Below are 17,658 nucleotides of genomic sequence, written 5' to 3'. Positions count from 1 at the left end.
GTCTTGGAAGGTTATACCTTTCTAAGAATTTGTCCATTTCTTCCAGGTTGTCCATTGTATTGGCATAGAGTTGCTTGTAGTAGTCTCTTAGGATGCTTTGTATTTCTGTGGTGTCTGTTGTAACTTCTCCTTTTTCATTTCTAATTTTATTGATTTAAATCTTCTCCCTCTTTTTCTTGATGAGTCTGGCTAATGGTTTATCAATTTTATCTTCTCAAAGAACCAGCTTTTAGTTTTATTGATCTTTGCTATTGTTTTCTTTGTTTCTATTTATTTCTGCTCTGATCTTTATAATTTCTTTCCTTCTGCTAACTTTGGGTTTTGTTTGTTCTTCTTTCTCTATTTCCTTTAGGTGTAAGGTTACATTGTTTATTTGAGATTTTTCTTGTTTCCTGAGGTAGGCTTGCATAGCTATAAACTTCCCTCTTAGAACTGCTTTTGCTGCATCCCATAGGTTTTGGATCGTCGTGTTTTCATTGTCATTTGTCTCTAGGTAGTTTTTGATTTCCTCTTTGATTTCTTCAGTGATCTCTTGGTTATTTAGTAATGTATTGTTTAGCCTCCATGTGTTTGTGTTTTTTATGATTTATTCCCTGTAATTGATTTCTAATCTCATAGCATTGTAGTCAGAAAAGATGCTTGATGTGATTTCAATTTTCTTAAATTTACTGAGGCTTGATTTGTGACCCAAGATGTGATCTATCCTGGAGAATGTTCCATGCACACTTGAGAAGAAAGTGTAATCTGCTTTTTGGATGGAATGTCCTATAAATATCAATTAAATCTATCTGGTCTATTGTGTCATTTAAAGTTTCTGTTTCCTTATTTATTCTTATTTTGGATGATCTGTCCATTGGTGTAAGTGAGGTATTTAAAGTCCCCCACTATTATTGTGTTACTGTCGATTTCTTTTTTTATAGCTGTTAGCAGTTGCCTTATATATTGAGGTGCTCCTATGTTGGGTGCATTTATATTTATATTTGTTACATCTTCTTCTTGGATTGATCCCTTGATCATTATGTACTGTCCTTCCTTGTCCCTTGTAACATTCTTTATTTTAAAGTCTATTTTATCTGCTATGAGTATTGCTACTCCAGCTTTCTTTTGATTTCCATTTGCACGGAATATCTTTTTCTATCCCCTCACTTTCAGTCTGTATGTGTCCCTAGGTCTGAAGTGGGTCTCTTGTAGACAGCATATATATGGGTCTTGCTTTTGTATCCATTCAGCCAGTCTATGTCTTTTGGTTGGAGCATTTAATCCATTCATGTTTAAGGTAATTTTCAATATGTATGTTCCTATGACCATTTTCTTAATTGTTTTGGGTTTGTTTTGGTAGGTCCTTTTCTTCTCTTGTGTTTCCCATTTAGAGAAGTTCCTTTAGCATTTGTTGTAAAGCTGGTTTGGTGGTGCTGAATTCTCTTAGCTTTCATTTGTCTGTACAGCTTTTGATATCTCCATCGAATCTGAATAAGATCCGTGCTGGGTAGAGTAATCTTTGTTGTAGGTTCTTCCCTTTCATCACTTTAAGTATATCATGCCACTCCCTTCTGGCTTGTAGAGTTTCTGTTAACCTTATGGGAGTTCCCTTGTATGTTATTTGTCATTTTTCCCTTGCTGCTTTCAATAATTTTTCTTTGCCTTTAATTTTTGCCAATTTGATTACTATGTGTCTCGGCGTGTTTCTGTTTGGGTTTATCCTGTATGGGACTCGCTGCACTTCCTGGACTTGGGTGGCTATTTTGTTTGCTGTGTTAGGGAAGTTTTTGACTATAATCTCTTCAAATATTTTCTCAGGTCCTTTCTCTCTTTCTTCTCCTTCTGGGACCCCTATAATGAGAATATTGTTGCATTTAATGTTGTCCCAGAGGTCTCTTAGGCTGTCTTCATTTCTTTTCATTCTTTTTTCTTTATTCTGTTCCACAGCAGTGAATTCCACCATTCTGTCTTCCAGGTCACTTATCCATTCTGCCTCAGCTATTCTGCTATTGATTCCTTCTAGGGTAGTTTTCATTTCAGTTATTGTATTGTTCATCTCTGTTTGTTTGTTCTTTAATTCTTCTAGGTGTTTGTTAAACATTTCTTGCATCTTCTCAATCTTTGCCTCCATTCTTTTTCCGAGGTCCTGGATCATCTTCACTATCATTATTCTGAATTCTTTTTCTGGAAGGTTGCCTATCTCCACTTCATTTAGTTGTTTTTCTGGGGTTTTATCTTGTTCCTTCACCTGGTACATAGCCCTCTGCCTTTTCATCTTGTGTATCTTTCTGTGAATGTAGTTTTTGTTCCACAGGCTGCAGGATTGTAGTTCTTCTTGCTTCTGCTTAAGTGTGCTATTCTTAAAATTCTTTTCTCCTTTAGGGTCTAGTACCTGTATTCTTAACTCCTGGTTCTTTTCTATTAGATTTTCCTAGTATATTTCCTTTTGTGTTCACATGATGAAAAATTAAGTATTACAGTACATGATAAAAAAAATTCAACACTCTCATTCCCTAGATACACATTGAACATTTCTCTTTTCAATTCTAGAGGTGTAAGCTAAATAATACACTTCATAAAACTATTTTGAAATTTATCATCTTGATGACATCAATAGACTCCCTATTCCAACAGATGAAAATTTAGCTTGCCAAAATCTTACACTTAATTTTTATGTTTTTAAGTTCTACTTCTTTCTTATGTTTCTTTAGATATACTTAAACCTTTGTAGTTTTAATGATCTCTGAAACTCTTATTTCAACTTTAAAGATTTAACGCTCTTATATTTTCCTCTCCACGAACACATCACAAACTCTCATGCTACTAATATTTCATGCATTACGATGTTTCGTTCTATCAGTTTTATTATGACTTATGTTTATATAAATGTTATTCATACTGAGCCAACTACTATACTAGGATTACATTTCTCTCTCTCTCTTTTTTTGGTATAAGTTTATTGTCCTCAAGGTCAATAATGATCTTATTTTGTTTAATTTGTATATACTTATCACTAATTCAGCCCCAAACTTTCCAATTTAATTGGATCTTAAACCTCCAATTCAGTTAAATGTACAAGGTAATCTATCTGTTCCTCTTTTTTCCCTCTAATTCAGAGGCGTTTCCCTTAGAGCTCTCTTCTCCTGCTCCGATTTGGACAAGTTGTTCTCTCTGCCTGCTGCACAGCTGTCCTGGGACTTCCATGTTCCTTAGTGTTGGAACCACCTGCTTCCCTCTCTCTTACTTTCCTCTTTTGTTGGAGTATATCCTAAAGTAATTTTCTCAGAAATATATTGCTGAAAAAGAGTCAGGTGACATTTGAATCTCTTGTTCTTTTGTAAGTAGCTTATACTTTTCTCTTTGAAAGTTTTAGAATGTAGTATACAGGTATTATTCTTCTTTTATTTATTTTGCTCACTGATTAATGGATCTTAAGTTAAATTTATTTCATTTCTTTTTTATTTTTCTGCTTTTCCTTTTTAAACTCCTGGTTGTTGGATATTGGACCTCCTGAATTAATCCTGTGTCTTATTTTTTCTCTTCCATTTTCTAAAGAGGGCGCACAAGAGAAGTCACTGTTTTCTCTATATTATCCTGAACATGACACATCTCTCTCTCCTAACCAGCAGTGGGGCCCTCTTACATCAGGTTTTTTGTGTTTGGGAGGGTGTCCCCAAGGACCTCCAAACTACTTTATAGACAGACCCTTAGTTAATCTCCCTGACTTCAGACTCTCTTCTCCTGTTCTCCCTAGTTGCTGCTGACTCCAAGCCTTGATCCTCTGTCTTTGTCTCCACTGTTTACATTCACTTATTCAACCAATATCTATGAAGTATAATGTGCCAGGCAGTGGGGATGTTGACCCCAAGAAGCCTCAGATGGCTTTATTTATCCTGTTTCCAGCACTGAAGTCTCCCCGAGTATTGGCAGCCCATTTCCTCTGCCTGCTGGATATCTCCACCTGGATGCCTCAAAATACAATGTTCTCTCCCAACATGCCCTTCCTATATTCCCTGGTTTAGTTAGTGCTGCCTCCATCCACATTCTACATTCTAAAATGTTTGGATCCAGAACAAGCCCCACAAGTTCATTTAGTGACAAAAATCCCTGATGTGCTCTTTTTATCTTCTATATTGTCAAAGAAAGAGGTAAAAACGAAATTTTCTAGAAGAGAGTCTGGGTTACCTTATTTTGTCCAAAAAAGGTTTTGTGGTAGTTCATAGACAAAAGCACTAAACCAGGCAAACTATCAGACTACAGAAGCAAATATAGTTGAGAACATTTGAAATGACCCCTATACCCAAATCAATCCCCACTGACCAATCTATAATTGACAGTAAGAAACCATCAGACTTTAAGGGCAGAAATATCTACTTCCTTACTATACCTAGCAATAGCAAGTTAAACTATGGGGAGAAGCTTCCAGAAGTTGTCTCCTCGACTCTCTTCCCCTTCTGCACCCTCCAGTCCACTGACCCAGACCTAATCTTCCCTGTGCCATCAGCACTTGCTGACCGCTTCCCATGTGCACCGACAATAAGTCTTTTCCACATCATCAGACACAACTATCTGACCTTCTCTACTACTCTGACAATGGGCTGGCTCACCTGATAATAAAAATGATTACCTACTGACAACTCAGCTGTGATAATTGTATTGCTGGTACCATTCCATGCACATTGTTTTAATTAAAGTGAATACGACTATGCAACTGAAAGGCATCTGTTGCAGGGCGTAAGAAATTTCCTGAGTTCTGTGTTTAAAGCCTTTGAGAGCACATGTGCTCCATACCCAGAGTTGTGTAGATCACAACTGTCAAAATCCCAAAGGATTCCATTTTTAACATCACCTGTTACAAAATGACACCACCAACTAATGTGATTAACACGAGAACATTTTGAAACCAAAAGTCATTTTCTTAAAATGCAGAAATAGGAAAAATAAGGAATCCCTTCAAAAGTATGTGAATAGTGGCAAATTTGGCTGAATGAAGGGTTAATTCTTCATGGGAGAGCATGAGTTCATTTCCACTTAAAGTACTTTACGTAATGTTACACTTTTACACTGTGTCTTCTCAATTCTTTGTGAAGAAGGTGGAGCTGAACAAATTATATTGGTATATAAAAATGTTAATAATACTAGATTCTGCTAAGGGAAACACTTTTTTTTTCTTGACATAGTTATCATTTGATAACTTCCTGGTAAAATTCTGTATAACTAATGGGCCACAGCTCTGCGATTGAAGAGTTGCACTTGTACGGCCTCTAGGGGTCAGCATAACTCGAAGGAAGAGCAAGGGCTGCAAACAAGAAAAAGCAAGGATTTGCAGGTTCTGAGGATGACGAAGCAGTGGAAGGTGGAACAAGAGGTAACCCCTGAGGATGAGGACAAAGGAAGTCGACTCTACAGCCAGTCCACACAGCGTTCCTGTTTGTGTTCAACAGAAACTTGGGGACCCAGATCACTGAATAACATGTTGCCTACCACATAAACTCCCTTGAAACAACTGGCAGTACTTTACGATTCCCTTCCCACGTACTGAAAGCCATTGACTTTTTCTTAAATGTCTGTTTCAGCACTTTGGACTTAGACATTTGAGATGTGAGAGTTAAGCACCACAAATTGGTCCTCCCTAAAGTTATGGTTTTTCAATTCGAACTGATTATTTAAAGGCTAGAATGATTGGAGGGGCTGGCTTGCCCTCTCTCTGAGATACGAAATGGTGGGTTTTATTTTTTTTACCTATAAACCATTTAATACTACCCCTGCAGAAGTATGGTGACTATAAACATACATTTTGGGGGGAACTCACTAACAAAACTTGCTGCCAGTACGCTGCCTCTCACTCACTACACGATATCAATCTCAGAGATACTCAAAGTGCTGAAATCGAAGGAGGGGTGATTAACAGCACACCTCGTTTTTACTTCCTGGTATATTTCCCTGTGCCTCTGGACAATACTCTTGGGGACCACAGCTGAAACATGATTGTCTGCCTTAGTTGATGACTACTATGTGGTAAGCATTTAGCAGTGTTGGCAATCATTTATGCTACAGGAGAAAGAGCATAGTTACTTTTCCCTTCCTTTAAAAGGAGTGCACTTGGGCAGTTCAGACACAGTTTTGGGGCATAAGAAAAGAAATCATTTTCTATTCCTTGCAAACTTTGATTTACAAAAGAACACCAGAAGCTAAAAGCCTTGTTGATTTATCATGTGAAGCAAAGGGTAATTTTTCTCCCCTTGTTATGCTTTCATATAATCATGTTCACTGCCTGTATGGGTGGCATTAAAGAATTTCTGAATACAAATAATAATTTCTTGCTTTCAACCTTCATAATTCACATCGGCAGGCACCCTGCTGGGCGGTGATGCCTCCTGCCAGTGATGCTCAATCTTTTTTGCACACCACTTATCTGCCTCTCGCAGCTGCGAGTTCCATTGATCGCAATACCTGCAGGATAATGCGCCCGTAGGCGTTCTTCAGCAGATTAACCACGTCCGCGTGAGACAGCCCATCCAAAGGTTGCCCATTAATGCTGACAATCCGATCTCCAACCTGGAGGTACAAAAGTGGGAGAAAAATCACGATCATTAAGAAAAATTAAATTTGAGAAGAATGCTTAAAATTCTTTGTAAGTCATATTTCCCATTTGTGGCTATTGTGAAGATTCTGTGTCTCTACTGTGTATGCGTGTTACAGAAGCATGAGGAAGTTTTATGGCTTTCCCCAAATACAGACCAATCAGAGAAACAAGAAAGGGGTCAGATTTGATTATTAAAAGGCCTTTTGTACCTTGGTAATGGTAGTGTTGCATACATCCATTTGCCAGTAATAGTGGGGTGTACAAATTACCTGTTCAATAAAGCTCTACCGAGGAAGCCAAATGTTTTTTGCTTTATTTTTTCTACCTAAGTTAAGATTAAGGAGCGATGGGGGAAAAAATTCATAAGGATGTTGATTATTATTATTATTTTTTTTGCGGTATGCGGGTCTCTCACTGTTGTGGCCTCTCCTGTTGCGGAGCACAGGCTCCGGATGTGCAGGCTCAGCGGCCATGGCTCACGGGCCCAGCCACTCCGCGGCATGTGGGATCTTCCCGGACCGGGGCACGAACCCGTGTCCCCTGCATCGGCAGGTGGACTCTCAACCATTGCGCCACCAGGGAAGCCCATGTTGATTCTTTTGGTGGAAGGAAGAGTCTAAGGTCAAATCTCTCAGGTGAAAATCAATTTTGGGTGGAATGAGGTGCTAAAAATGATATGGGAGGCTTTGCAAATGAGCTGCAATTTCTTCTATCATTGAGAAGCTTTGACACAAACGATACTACTTTTATATGTTCAGGGACATAATGAATTTCAGGTATAAACTTTCTCCAATGCATTTTGCCCTCAGTGTGGGTCTCTGATAGCTGCTGGAATTCCAGTTCTAAACACAGCGCCCCTGGCTGCCTCATCCTCTCCCACCCACCGCATCACATGCTGAGAGCACTTCACCATCCCCTTTGTTTACTTTAAGCTTCTGTGTACGTGCGGCCACACCGCTGGCCTGAATCATGGCAATAAATATTGGGATATCTCCTAAGGGACTTCCTTTTCCTCCAGCAATACTGATTCCAAGGGCATCGCTGAGCTCCTAAAAAACAAAGGAAAACAAGGCTTATATGTTTAACAAAGAGCCACAACCTGACTGTCCCCAGATAGCTGTTGAATAAAATCCCTCCTGATGCAGGAGGCTACGGTACCACAGGAGTTAACCATAGCGCCTCTGAAGTCAGAAAGACCAGTGTTTCAGCTCTTAATTAGCTGGAGTACTTAATTAGCTGGGGGTGCTAAAGAAGTTCCTTAACGTCTTAGAGCTTCCATCCCTACGCATAAAGAGGGAAGAAAACCACCTACCTCACAGTGTTGATCTGAGGATTAAATGAGGTGATATAGTGCAGTCCTGGCCCACAGAAAGGGCTCAGTAAAAGGCAACAGGAGGAGTAAAAACAAAAAAAACAAAGAAAGACAACCCTATGCTACTGCTCAGTTTAGTGGCCAATTTTGATGCAGAACTTGGCAAGTATGTCCTCATATGGTGTTTACAATTAAATTACTGCACATCTCATGCTCTTCTGGGTGTGAACAAACACACTTGGCTCTGAAAGAGCTGCAGGACTATGCTAGAACAAAGGATCTTTGAAGACACCCACTGTAGTGAGTACAGAGTTTGGAGAGAGAAGTAACATGCGACCGAAAATGTTCTCTGAGATTGAGATGAGGCCGTTTGTTCACTCCAGCCCTGGTGAAGAGGTTCTGGTCTTTGTGCAGGTTTCCCCCACATTTATATCCCAGGGTTAACATTTTAAAAATCACTAAAAGAATAAGTGACAAGTTCCAGTTTCAGCACGGTGGCATGCACACTCTATAGCATCTTTCTCCTACTGATGAAAATGAAGACCTCTTGTCAAAATTTAAAGTACAACTACCTAAGACTTCTGAAAAGTAAAGAAACTCAAAGAAATTGTGGTGGAGAGCCAAAACTTGGAGAAACGACAGCAGAGGGTGTATCTCCCCGTTGTTTTCCTGGCAGCTTTGTCCTGAAGACAAGACCCAGTCAAGGAGCTGTAAAGGTGGGGCAAACTGCTAAAACTTTGATGTTAACTCCCACCTTTCTGGTCAGAGGAACCAGGAAAAGGAGCCCTGATGGCTGGAGAATGAAGGAAGAAAGCTAGAGTAGAGAGAGTCAGAGAAGGGGATCCTGTCCCTCTGTGAGTGCATCCACAGAATTCTCAGGTTCAGTCTAAGCCACGCATATGAGGGACAGACCCACACTCGGGAACTGAACTGAGTTTTGAACTACCACTTACAAAAGGTGACATAACTTTCAGTCTGAGCCTAACTGGGTGGATGCCTGCTAAAACATAAACACCAGCATTCTTCAGAGTCTACACAGCAATAACATTCACCAGGGCTGGGAAAAACCCCTAAGTTACTCAACATGCAAAGAACCAGTAAAATGCGATCAATTTCTTGTTAAGTTTTTTCAAATATGCAGGACAGTTTAAAGCCAAGATGATACCATTGTCTGGTGGGGTTCTCAATTTATGTAGATGTAAACATATGACAACAATGACATAAATGTTAGGGGAGTGGTTGCAGAAAAGGGACCTACAGGGTTGCAAGGCTTCTGCAGTTTTACCTGACCACTTAAAAATATACACAGGTTAGTGTGTTTCAATTTCACCTCGATAAAGTTGGACAAAGGAAAAAGAACAAAATGACAGCAACTTTAATATTCTGTTTTCCAAAGTGTTTGTGTCTAGCTTCTATTTTCTGAATGCATCAATAGTAAAACCCTACATGCAAATGGTAAGATGCGTTTCATTATGAAGTTTCTGCTCGGACCGTATGTGGGAGAACAGGGTGGGTAGGAGCAGGCCTTTTTATAAAAGCCTGTAAAAACAAGCAGCTGAAATGACTAAGGAAACATAAAATGATATGTTATAAATCTTGGAATGAGGAGAAATTTATGGAATAATTTGGCTTTGTTCAAATCCATTGTGATGTTTCCTTAGTTTATCCATAATTATGCACATGTTGGTACATTTAACTTCCCCATACGAGGAACATTTGAGTTGCCACGCTGGTGGAAAGATACTGGGAACAAATAAGGCAGATTTAGTCAAAGCTGTAGTTAATAATAATGAATTCCTGGACATTCATGATGAACTAGGTACTATGCTAAGTATACTGTATGCATTACACCTCATTTAATCCACACAACAAGATTTACCTTGGGAGGCAAGGGTTATCACCCCCAATCTACAGATAAGCAAATTGAGGCTAAGTAACTTGACAAAGGTCATAGAGCTAATAAATGGTACAGTGTCTTTAAACACAGCTATAATTGAGTCCAGAGAACTAAGTTAAGCTGGATATCACTTTACTGAAGTTGATCCATGATTACAACAAGGTCATAATTTTTTTCACTATTGCTTGAATCCCAAATTTAATGGGATTAAGAATAAGGAAAATAGAACTGCTTGCCAATATTCTGGATATCACACAGGAGTCTGAAAAATCTCACAGGATTATCAGGAGTCTGAAAATCAGGATTTGACAACTTTATGAAATGAAATGCATTTTGCACAATCTTCTCAGGAGGGCAATTTGGCATTATATATAAAAGCCTTTAAACAAGTATGGATTCTGACTCAACAATTCATTTCTAAGAATTAATCCTAAAGAAATCACCCATGATATGAGCCAAAAAGAAAATACAAAGACATTCTGCTATAAAAGATGGCGAAAGTTGAGAAATATGCTAATTGTTTAATAAGAGGACATTGGTTAAGAAAAATTACAGCACATTCATACAATGGAATACTATGTAACTGACAAAAATCATACCATCTGCTGTCAAAAAATAGTTATTCACACGGCTAAAAGTCCATGCTTTAAAGTAAAAAAGACAAGCTACAAGAGTATGTCTAATGTAATACCATTTTTTGTTTTTTAAAACGTAAACACAGTGCACAAAATGAAGTGAATGTGGTGCCCCAAAAAGTTCACAGTGGTCATGTATGTGCTTTACTATATTTTCCTAAGACTGCTTGTGTTACATAGACCATATATTGCCTTCAGTAACTTAAAAGAACACACTAACAATCCAATATATTGTATTGAGGGAAATATGTACATATTATGCAACACAAATTAGAAAAAAAGCAAAATAACTGACTTACCCTGATTATCTCAATGGTCCTTAGTCCCACATCTGTGCCTATGAAGAAACAGCAAATTAACTTTTTAAAAGTAAGAGACAATATATTTAGGATATAATATTGTCCCATGAAAATGGTATCATTTTCTAGGTCTTTCAGGAGGGAATACTGAGGCAAGCAGGCATTATACCCTTTCTCAAAATTCAAACTGGTGACCATCAATCAGGGGCTATGTCCTCTATTTTAAACAAGTCCTCTCTGTTTGAGATAGATGTGGCCATAATCATTTGGTCTGACAAAAGCTGATGGCCTGTAGCAGCCGCTGCCTGGAATACGGTGATTAAATGGCTTGGAGGGTGAGCCATTTTTGTTTCACTGAACATTTTTCCACCTTAATCAATGATAACCTTACCCAAGGAAAGGCTTAAAAAGATGCCTTCCCCACCCCACCCATGACGGGATATGCACTTCTGACCTTCCTCGAGGGACCTGTCATTTTAAAATTTTCTCTCTGGAAATGGTTTTACTTTATGAAGTACTTTAGCTTTCTGCTTTTCTCTTTTTCATCTGTAAAGTTAAAGGCATATTCCAAAAACGAATCTCTATGGCTTTCCTTCCTTTAGAACAGGCCTTTCAGAAAGCTTGGGGCTTATGTGGCCACGTTCAAAGACTTAAAAATATTTTTGCTGTACACCTGAAACTAACACAACATTGTAAATCAACTATACTCCAATAAAAATTTAAAAAAAAATTTTTTAAATTGGGTAACAGGATCGTTTTGCTGAGGGTGTGTCTCAAGTAATACCTGAGTTTTGTGGGGAAGGATCCAAAGCTCTTTTTGCGCCGACCAGGTTTTGCAGGCTGGTGATAACAGGAGCAAGAGAAGGATGAAGGCTGCTGTGCTGACTCTGCTGAAAAGCAAACTCAGTGGTCAGTCTTAGAAATTCATATTTATTATTACTATTTTACTTACTGAAGTAACCATAACCATGTAATAGAAAATTCTGTGGAGGCCAGAAAAGAAAACAAAAATTACTCACACTCCCTCTCTATCACCCTAAACAATCCCATTTAACATTTGCTCCACTGCTTTCTCCGTTGTATGTGCTTTTATATGTGGTTTCAATCATCAAGGTAGAAAACGTGCAGTAATTTAAGCTTTTTGTGCTCCACATGAAATCAGAAACATTTTCCTAGCCTGTTACACTGTTTACATATGATCAGTTAATGCCACTAAGTGTCATTTGGGACTACAGGCAAAATTTATTTTCTTTTTATCTAAATTACTGATCTATTTTGCTAAAACAAATATAATAAAATCTAGATTTATAGGAACTTCATTAAATAGAAAGAACCCTGAACTGTAAGAAAAAGCAGTAAATATCAGGGGAATATATTAGTTTAGGAATATTAAAATTTTTTTTCCTCGAGTTGGTAATAATTCAGCTCAATCTGCTATACCTTCATTACTATCATTTTAAAATAAATCTAACGTTTATTTAAATAAATTTAGATAATGTATAGTCATGGTTGGCTAGTGGCTATTCAATGAAAATCATATGCAATGAAAATCATATGCACAGTGAAGGATCTTTCCAATGCAGAAAACAATGACACCACTAATGAATAAAGAATTTTTTCTACCGAATTCTCACGGTTACGCTTTAACTGCCTCAAAATTTTGAGGTAAACCTAAGACCATAATTATTACCTGAAAAATTATAATTTGATCCATTTCCTTAGTATGATGAAAGTTGTTTAATATTTTAACATTCCTTAAATATGAAAAATTTCAAATATACAGAAAAGTTGAATGAGACAGTAGACACACCACCTAGATTCCACAATTAATATTTTACTATTTTTTTTGTTACATATCTATTCATCACTCAGTTTGCCTTAAAAAAAAATTCATTTCAGAGTAAGTTACAGACATCAGTGCACTTCACAGTGGATATATATATATATATATATAAAAAGGAGTGTTTTTATATTTTTCCTGAAAGGATATGATTTAAATCAATGGTGCTATAATAGATAACTACTCAGAAATGAGGAAGTATAGCATATTATAACCTTTGCCTAAACAAAATCTCAGAACATTGTGTTTGTCAAGGCCTTTAGAAATATGAACTTTGCCTGGAGGTACTCCCTCAGTTATCTGAGGAAAAGATTTCTCAAGTGTTTTAACCATTATACATTTTCCTCTACAGAGTAAAGATACTCTTTCCTGGTTGGTAGGAAAACACTTTTTTAAAAAAGAGGCTTGGTAGCCCCATGGCTAGAAGATCTCTCTTAATGAACCCACTTTCTCTAGGCCAAGTCAACGAGTTAAAATTCTCCTAGACCCTCAAAAGGAGGCATCTGTCTCCCTATCTTATAATTGCCCAGAAGGAAATCCGTGCCCCTAGAGAGTCCTGACTGCTTTAAAAAGGTTTGGAGGGGAGATGTTTGGGAATGGGTTCCTCTTTTTCTCCATCTGGGTCATGGGCTGATATTCAATTCTTGAAGATGGGGGACACTTCTTTTACAGTCTGCTACAAGCCTTCTTCCCATTAGCTACATATCAGTAGAGACTTTCATTATCACCTAGGTCATAATTTTAAGGACAAAGTAAGGATAAAATATATTTTCTGCTTTGCTTAAAATTGAATTAAACGTCTACCCTCTGAAATAAAAATTCTGTGCAAAGAGGTTAAAGAAAAGTGTTTGATACTTCGTTCCAGGTTTCTGAAATATGACAGCTCACATTTACATAACAGATAAATGGTCATGGAGGGTTTTTGACCTTTAATAATAGAGCCTCTAAATTTGTTAGTTTTGTATTTAACCTGAGTGTAAACTTTATTCATCACTAAGATGCACATATACATTCCTCAAGGACAGAAGTCCAGTTCTACCTACCACTTCACCTGTCAGTCCAAAATTTTCTTAAAACACTGGAATTCCTTATAACCCCTTTGTGCCTTTGCCTATGCTACACCCTCTGTCTGGAATACCTTTTTTTTTTTTTCTGTGGTAAGCAGGCCTCTCACTGTTGTGGCCTCTCCCATTGCAGAGCACAGGCTCCGGACACGCAGGCTCAGCGGCCATGGCTCACGGTCCCAGCCGCTCCGCGGCATGTGGGATCTTCCCGGACTGGGGCACGAACCTGTGTCCCCTGCATCGGCAGGTGGACTCTCAACCACTGCGCCACCAGGGAAGCCCTGGGATACCTTTTCTCTCTTTTCAATCTATCAAACTCCTTTTGGAGTGAGACCCAACTGAACCCCTTCTGTGTTGCCCTCCCATACTCTCCAGGAAGAAAAATTTCATCTCCAGTATTGTTCATTCTGCATTCTAAACCCTATGTACAATAGGGCTTCAATGAAATCACTCAGGTTGAATCGTCCTTTAAGGAAGAAGCCAAGACAACTATTTTGCATCTCAAGTTCCCACTTTTGATACAAGTCCGGTCAGAGTCCTCACCAACTATTGACCTCTAGAATCCTAATGCACCACTGTCTCTTAGTACACATGATATTTGCTGCCCATTACATAAACCAGAAATGCAAAAAAAAAAAAAAGTTCCAAACCTAACATGATGTTTATTGGGTTTGATTGTTCTGATGATTATCTAAAAGAAGCCAGCTAATCTGTGAACCTCTCTGAACAATGTTGTTTTTTCTTCACTCATTTTCTAACACCAAAGAGGCAAAAGGGGCAGCTAACTTAATTCCAGAAGCACCTGTGTGCTAACCATAAAATCAGAACATCATCTAAACAAAGGCCTTGGAGTGGCTTTAAGGAAATTAGGAAGGAGACCAAAAGTCATGCTTTTAACCTCAGACAAAGGCCCATCTAACAACCCACAAAACGGATTGGGGGTCACATGTAAGTTTCTATAGTTTCATTATGTACCAAATGGGACTTAACATATCCTCTACTGTCTCGATTTTGTCAGCCACTACAATGAAAAAAAAAAATACAGTGAAATATACTTCATTGAAAAAAAGTGGCATTTACCTCAACCTTGCAAATAAACATGAGATGTTTGCTAACCCACAAAATATCACCCACTAAGGCCTCCCTCCCACAGGAGAAATAACCCCCCACTTTGCTCTCCCAGGAATATACCATTAATTGCTCTCAGCATGTGTGAGTGGCTATTCACAAGTTAACTTTATAGCAATATTTAATTGAATGAATAGAACAATGTTGTGCTAATGAGGGTCAAATTGCCACCAGATGTTACGTCTTTCTTTTTTAAATAAACACAACTGTGTACATGCAATGCCTAGGTAATATAGAACTAATAGTGGGAGAGAAAAGGTGTTCTAAGAAAACATTTGCAGGCAATAAAGGAGAGAAAAATCTAGGGATTAATGAATTCCCACCCCACCTTTCACTTTTTATTTCAAACACATTGAAGTACACCGAACTTGGTGTTGTGAATATGCTGTATATTACACATTGTTTCCAAACAATCATTTAGGAAATGGGGAACTTTCTCCCAATTGGGACAGGTGAGCCAGTCTAACGGGGAGCCATCAACAACCTGACTGTTCTGTGATGTCTTCCTCGAGGATGTCCAGGAACCAGCTCGGAGTCTTCCAATCTCTAGCTGCACAAGCCCCTGTGCACACTTGGGAAGACAAGAAAAGAACAGAGGTGAAAAACAGTAGGATTTGTGTTCTAAATTCTCATGGCAGTGCCTCCACTCATCTCTCTGCAGCCAAGAACTGTAAATGGCTGATGAAGGCTGCAGGTAGAAAGGAAATTCAGTGATCAAAAAAATCACACAAGGTCCCAAAAATTTATCAGCTCAATGCTATTCATCTCATGATTTTGCGACTTCTTTAAACACGTTAAAAGGAATACATTTCAATTCACCTCCTTTCTCTTCCTTTTCCCTTCTGATGAAAGTATTTGCGAGCAGTGAAATGATTAAGAAAAGTGGTGAAAAGGAGGACAGAAAAATCAAACACAGAGGTAATCTAATACAATTCCTCTGTTGAGTAGTAACTGATAGTTGACTATTTTAGGAAAGCAGGATTTTAAAATAAAATTCATTTATCTTTGCAAAAGCTCCTACAGCTATAGTATTTGTGAAACAGAATAAGATACACCTGGTTATAGCTGAATGGCAATTTACAAGGATTTTTATTAACCAGTTTCTTTCAAGGGAGGTAGGGTCCATGTGGCAAAGACACTTGGAAGGGAACCTTGAGCCTTAGCCTCTCGGCAACTTCAGTGAGAGACAGTTTGGGTGGCAGGAAAACCCCTCAAGTGCAGCTCTGAGATCTTGGGCACGCCCTTCTACTTTCTCAGACTTCACTGTGAGATGAAGGACTTGGTCTTTAACAATCTTTAATGTTCCTTCAAGCAATAAATGCTGGATTTGATGAATTCATGTTAATATAGCCCAAGAGGGAGGAGGATACATTTTGTGACTCCAGGAGAATCTGTCCCATCAAATGCATTTAGAGGACAATTGAGGATACTTGGAATTCTCACAAGTATGAAAAACTAGCTTAAATCCCCAAATAGGGTTCCCTTCAATCCTGTTAGTCAGTATAATAGCTTTCTTTTAGGGCTATTCCTGATTGGTTAAAATAATCAGGTATTAGGTCTCTAGTAAAAAATTAGAATCAGCATAAAATTCAACACATTTTATAAACAAGCCAGATTAGAACCGTTCCCGGTGGACTTGAGTTATACCAGCCACACAGAAAGCAGCTAGGGACTCACCTTGAGGATAGTGGCCACTGTTTCCTGGGAGGCACTTCTCATGTCCTCCCCATTCACAGATAAGATCTGGTCTCCCTGAATCAATCTCCCATCAAGGTCTGCAGCTCCACCTTTCACGATGTCAGAAATAAACACTCCACTTCCATTTCTGTGAATACCATAAAGCAGTGTAGTGGCACAACCTAATATTTCTATATTAAATCTGAGACTACTGATATTCTTCCCAAACGATAAACCTCAGAGTGCTTGCCCCTTAAATAGCTTATACCTATTTACGCTGCCCGTAATATTCACTTTCATTGGCCCAAGGGCATAATTTCTGCAAGAGGATAATTTTAGTGAAATAAAATGGAAATACACTTTAAAAAGTAGAATTAAGTACTATTAAAATGTACAGGTTATTTCCTTAGAGATCAGCTCAATTATTATCATATGATCTATTTCTAGTCTCTTTCTCACTCTCCCTCTCTTTCCCTGCCTTCATTACTTTAAGGTTTTAATTATGTTTATTTATTTGATGAACAAATAAATGTCTCAAAATTCAAGAGGTTAAAAAGGGGTGGGGGGGAAGTTCACCTCTCACCTCTGTTCACCTGTCCACAAGTTTCCCTCTCAGAGGTAACCAATGTTACTCATTTCTTGGGTATCTCCAAGAGATATTCTGTGTATACGTAAGCAAATGCATGTGGGTATAGTACACATGCTTGTAAATGGATATACATGCACATACACTCCTTTTTTCCCTCCAGTTTTGTTTTCTTTAACTTTGCTTTTTTCACTTAATACCTTAGTAACTGGTCTTTATTAGCACTTGGAGCTTCCTCAATGTTTTCTTTCTATGGCTACATACTATTCTATGAATGTTCCTTAATTTCATTTATTAGTAAACTATTGGTGGACATATATCAGTAGGTTATTTCCATTCTTTAGCTACTGCAAACTATGTGCAGTGAATAACATATCTACAAGCATATGGTTAGGATAAATTCCTAGTCGTGGAACTGCTAGGCAAAGAATTGTGAATTTTGAGAGCTTATACATCTTATCTTTTTTTTGTTTTTTAAAGATGAACTCATTCTAGCTCAGATGGGTTTTTGTTTTTTTACTTTATTTATTTATTATTTTTGGCCGCTTTGGGTCTTCCTTGCTGCACGTGGGCTTTCTCTAGTTGCAGTGAGCAGGGGCTACTCTTCGTTGCAGTGCATGGGCTTCTCACTGCAGTGGCTTCTCTTGTTGTGGAG

General features: G+C 38.2%; 1 protein-coding gene across 12 annotated transcripts in view; it reads right to left on the bottom strand.

Moving 5' to 3' along the window:
• PATJ (PATJ crumbs cell polarity complex component) overlaps window positions 1–17,658 on the bottom strand; it is a 356,331-nt gene that overhangs the window by 22,496 nt on the left and 316,177 nt on the right. For 11 of the 12 annotated variants that reach the window (XM_067726362.1, XM_067726358.1, XM_067726363.1 and 8 more), the window contains 6 exons: window positions 16,418–16,565; window positions 15,225–15,311; window positions 11,493–11,598; window positions 10,709–10,746; window positions 7,492–7,614; window positions 6,433–6,537 (listed from right to left, as the gene is read on the bottom strand). In XM_067726362.1, coding sequence (XP_067582463.1) covers window positions 6,433–6,537; window positions 7,492–7,614; window positions 10,709–10,746; window positions 11,493–11,598; window positions 15,225–15,311; window positions 16,418–16,565 — 607 coding nt within the window. The remainder of the gene's footprint in view (window positions 1–6,432; window positions 6,538–7,491; window positions 7,615–10,708; window positions 10,747–11,492; window positions 11,599–15,224; window positions 15,312–16,417; window positions 16,566–17,658) is intronic. The other variant, XM_067726361.1, reaches the window with a different exon arrangement.

The sequence above is a fragment of the Pseudorca crassidens genome, chromosome 2 (assembly GCF_039906515.1).
Source record: "Pseudorca crassidens isolate mPseCra1 chromosome 2, mPseCra1.hap1, whole genome shotgun sequence".
Taxonomy (NCBI): Eukaryota; Metazoa; Chordata; class Mammalia; order Artiodactyla; family Delphinidae; genus Pseudorca; species Pseudorca crassidens.
This window is presented reverse-complemented; position numbering and strand designations above follow the sequence as displayed.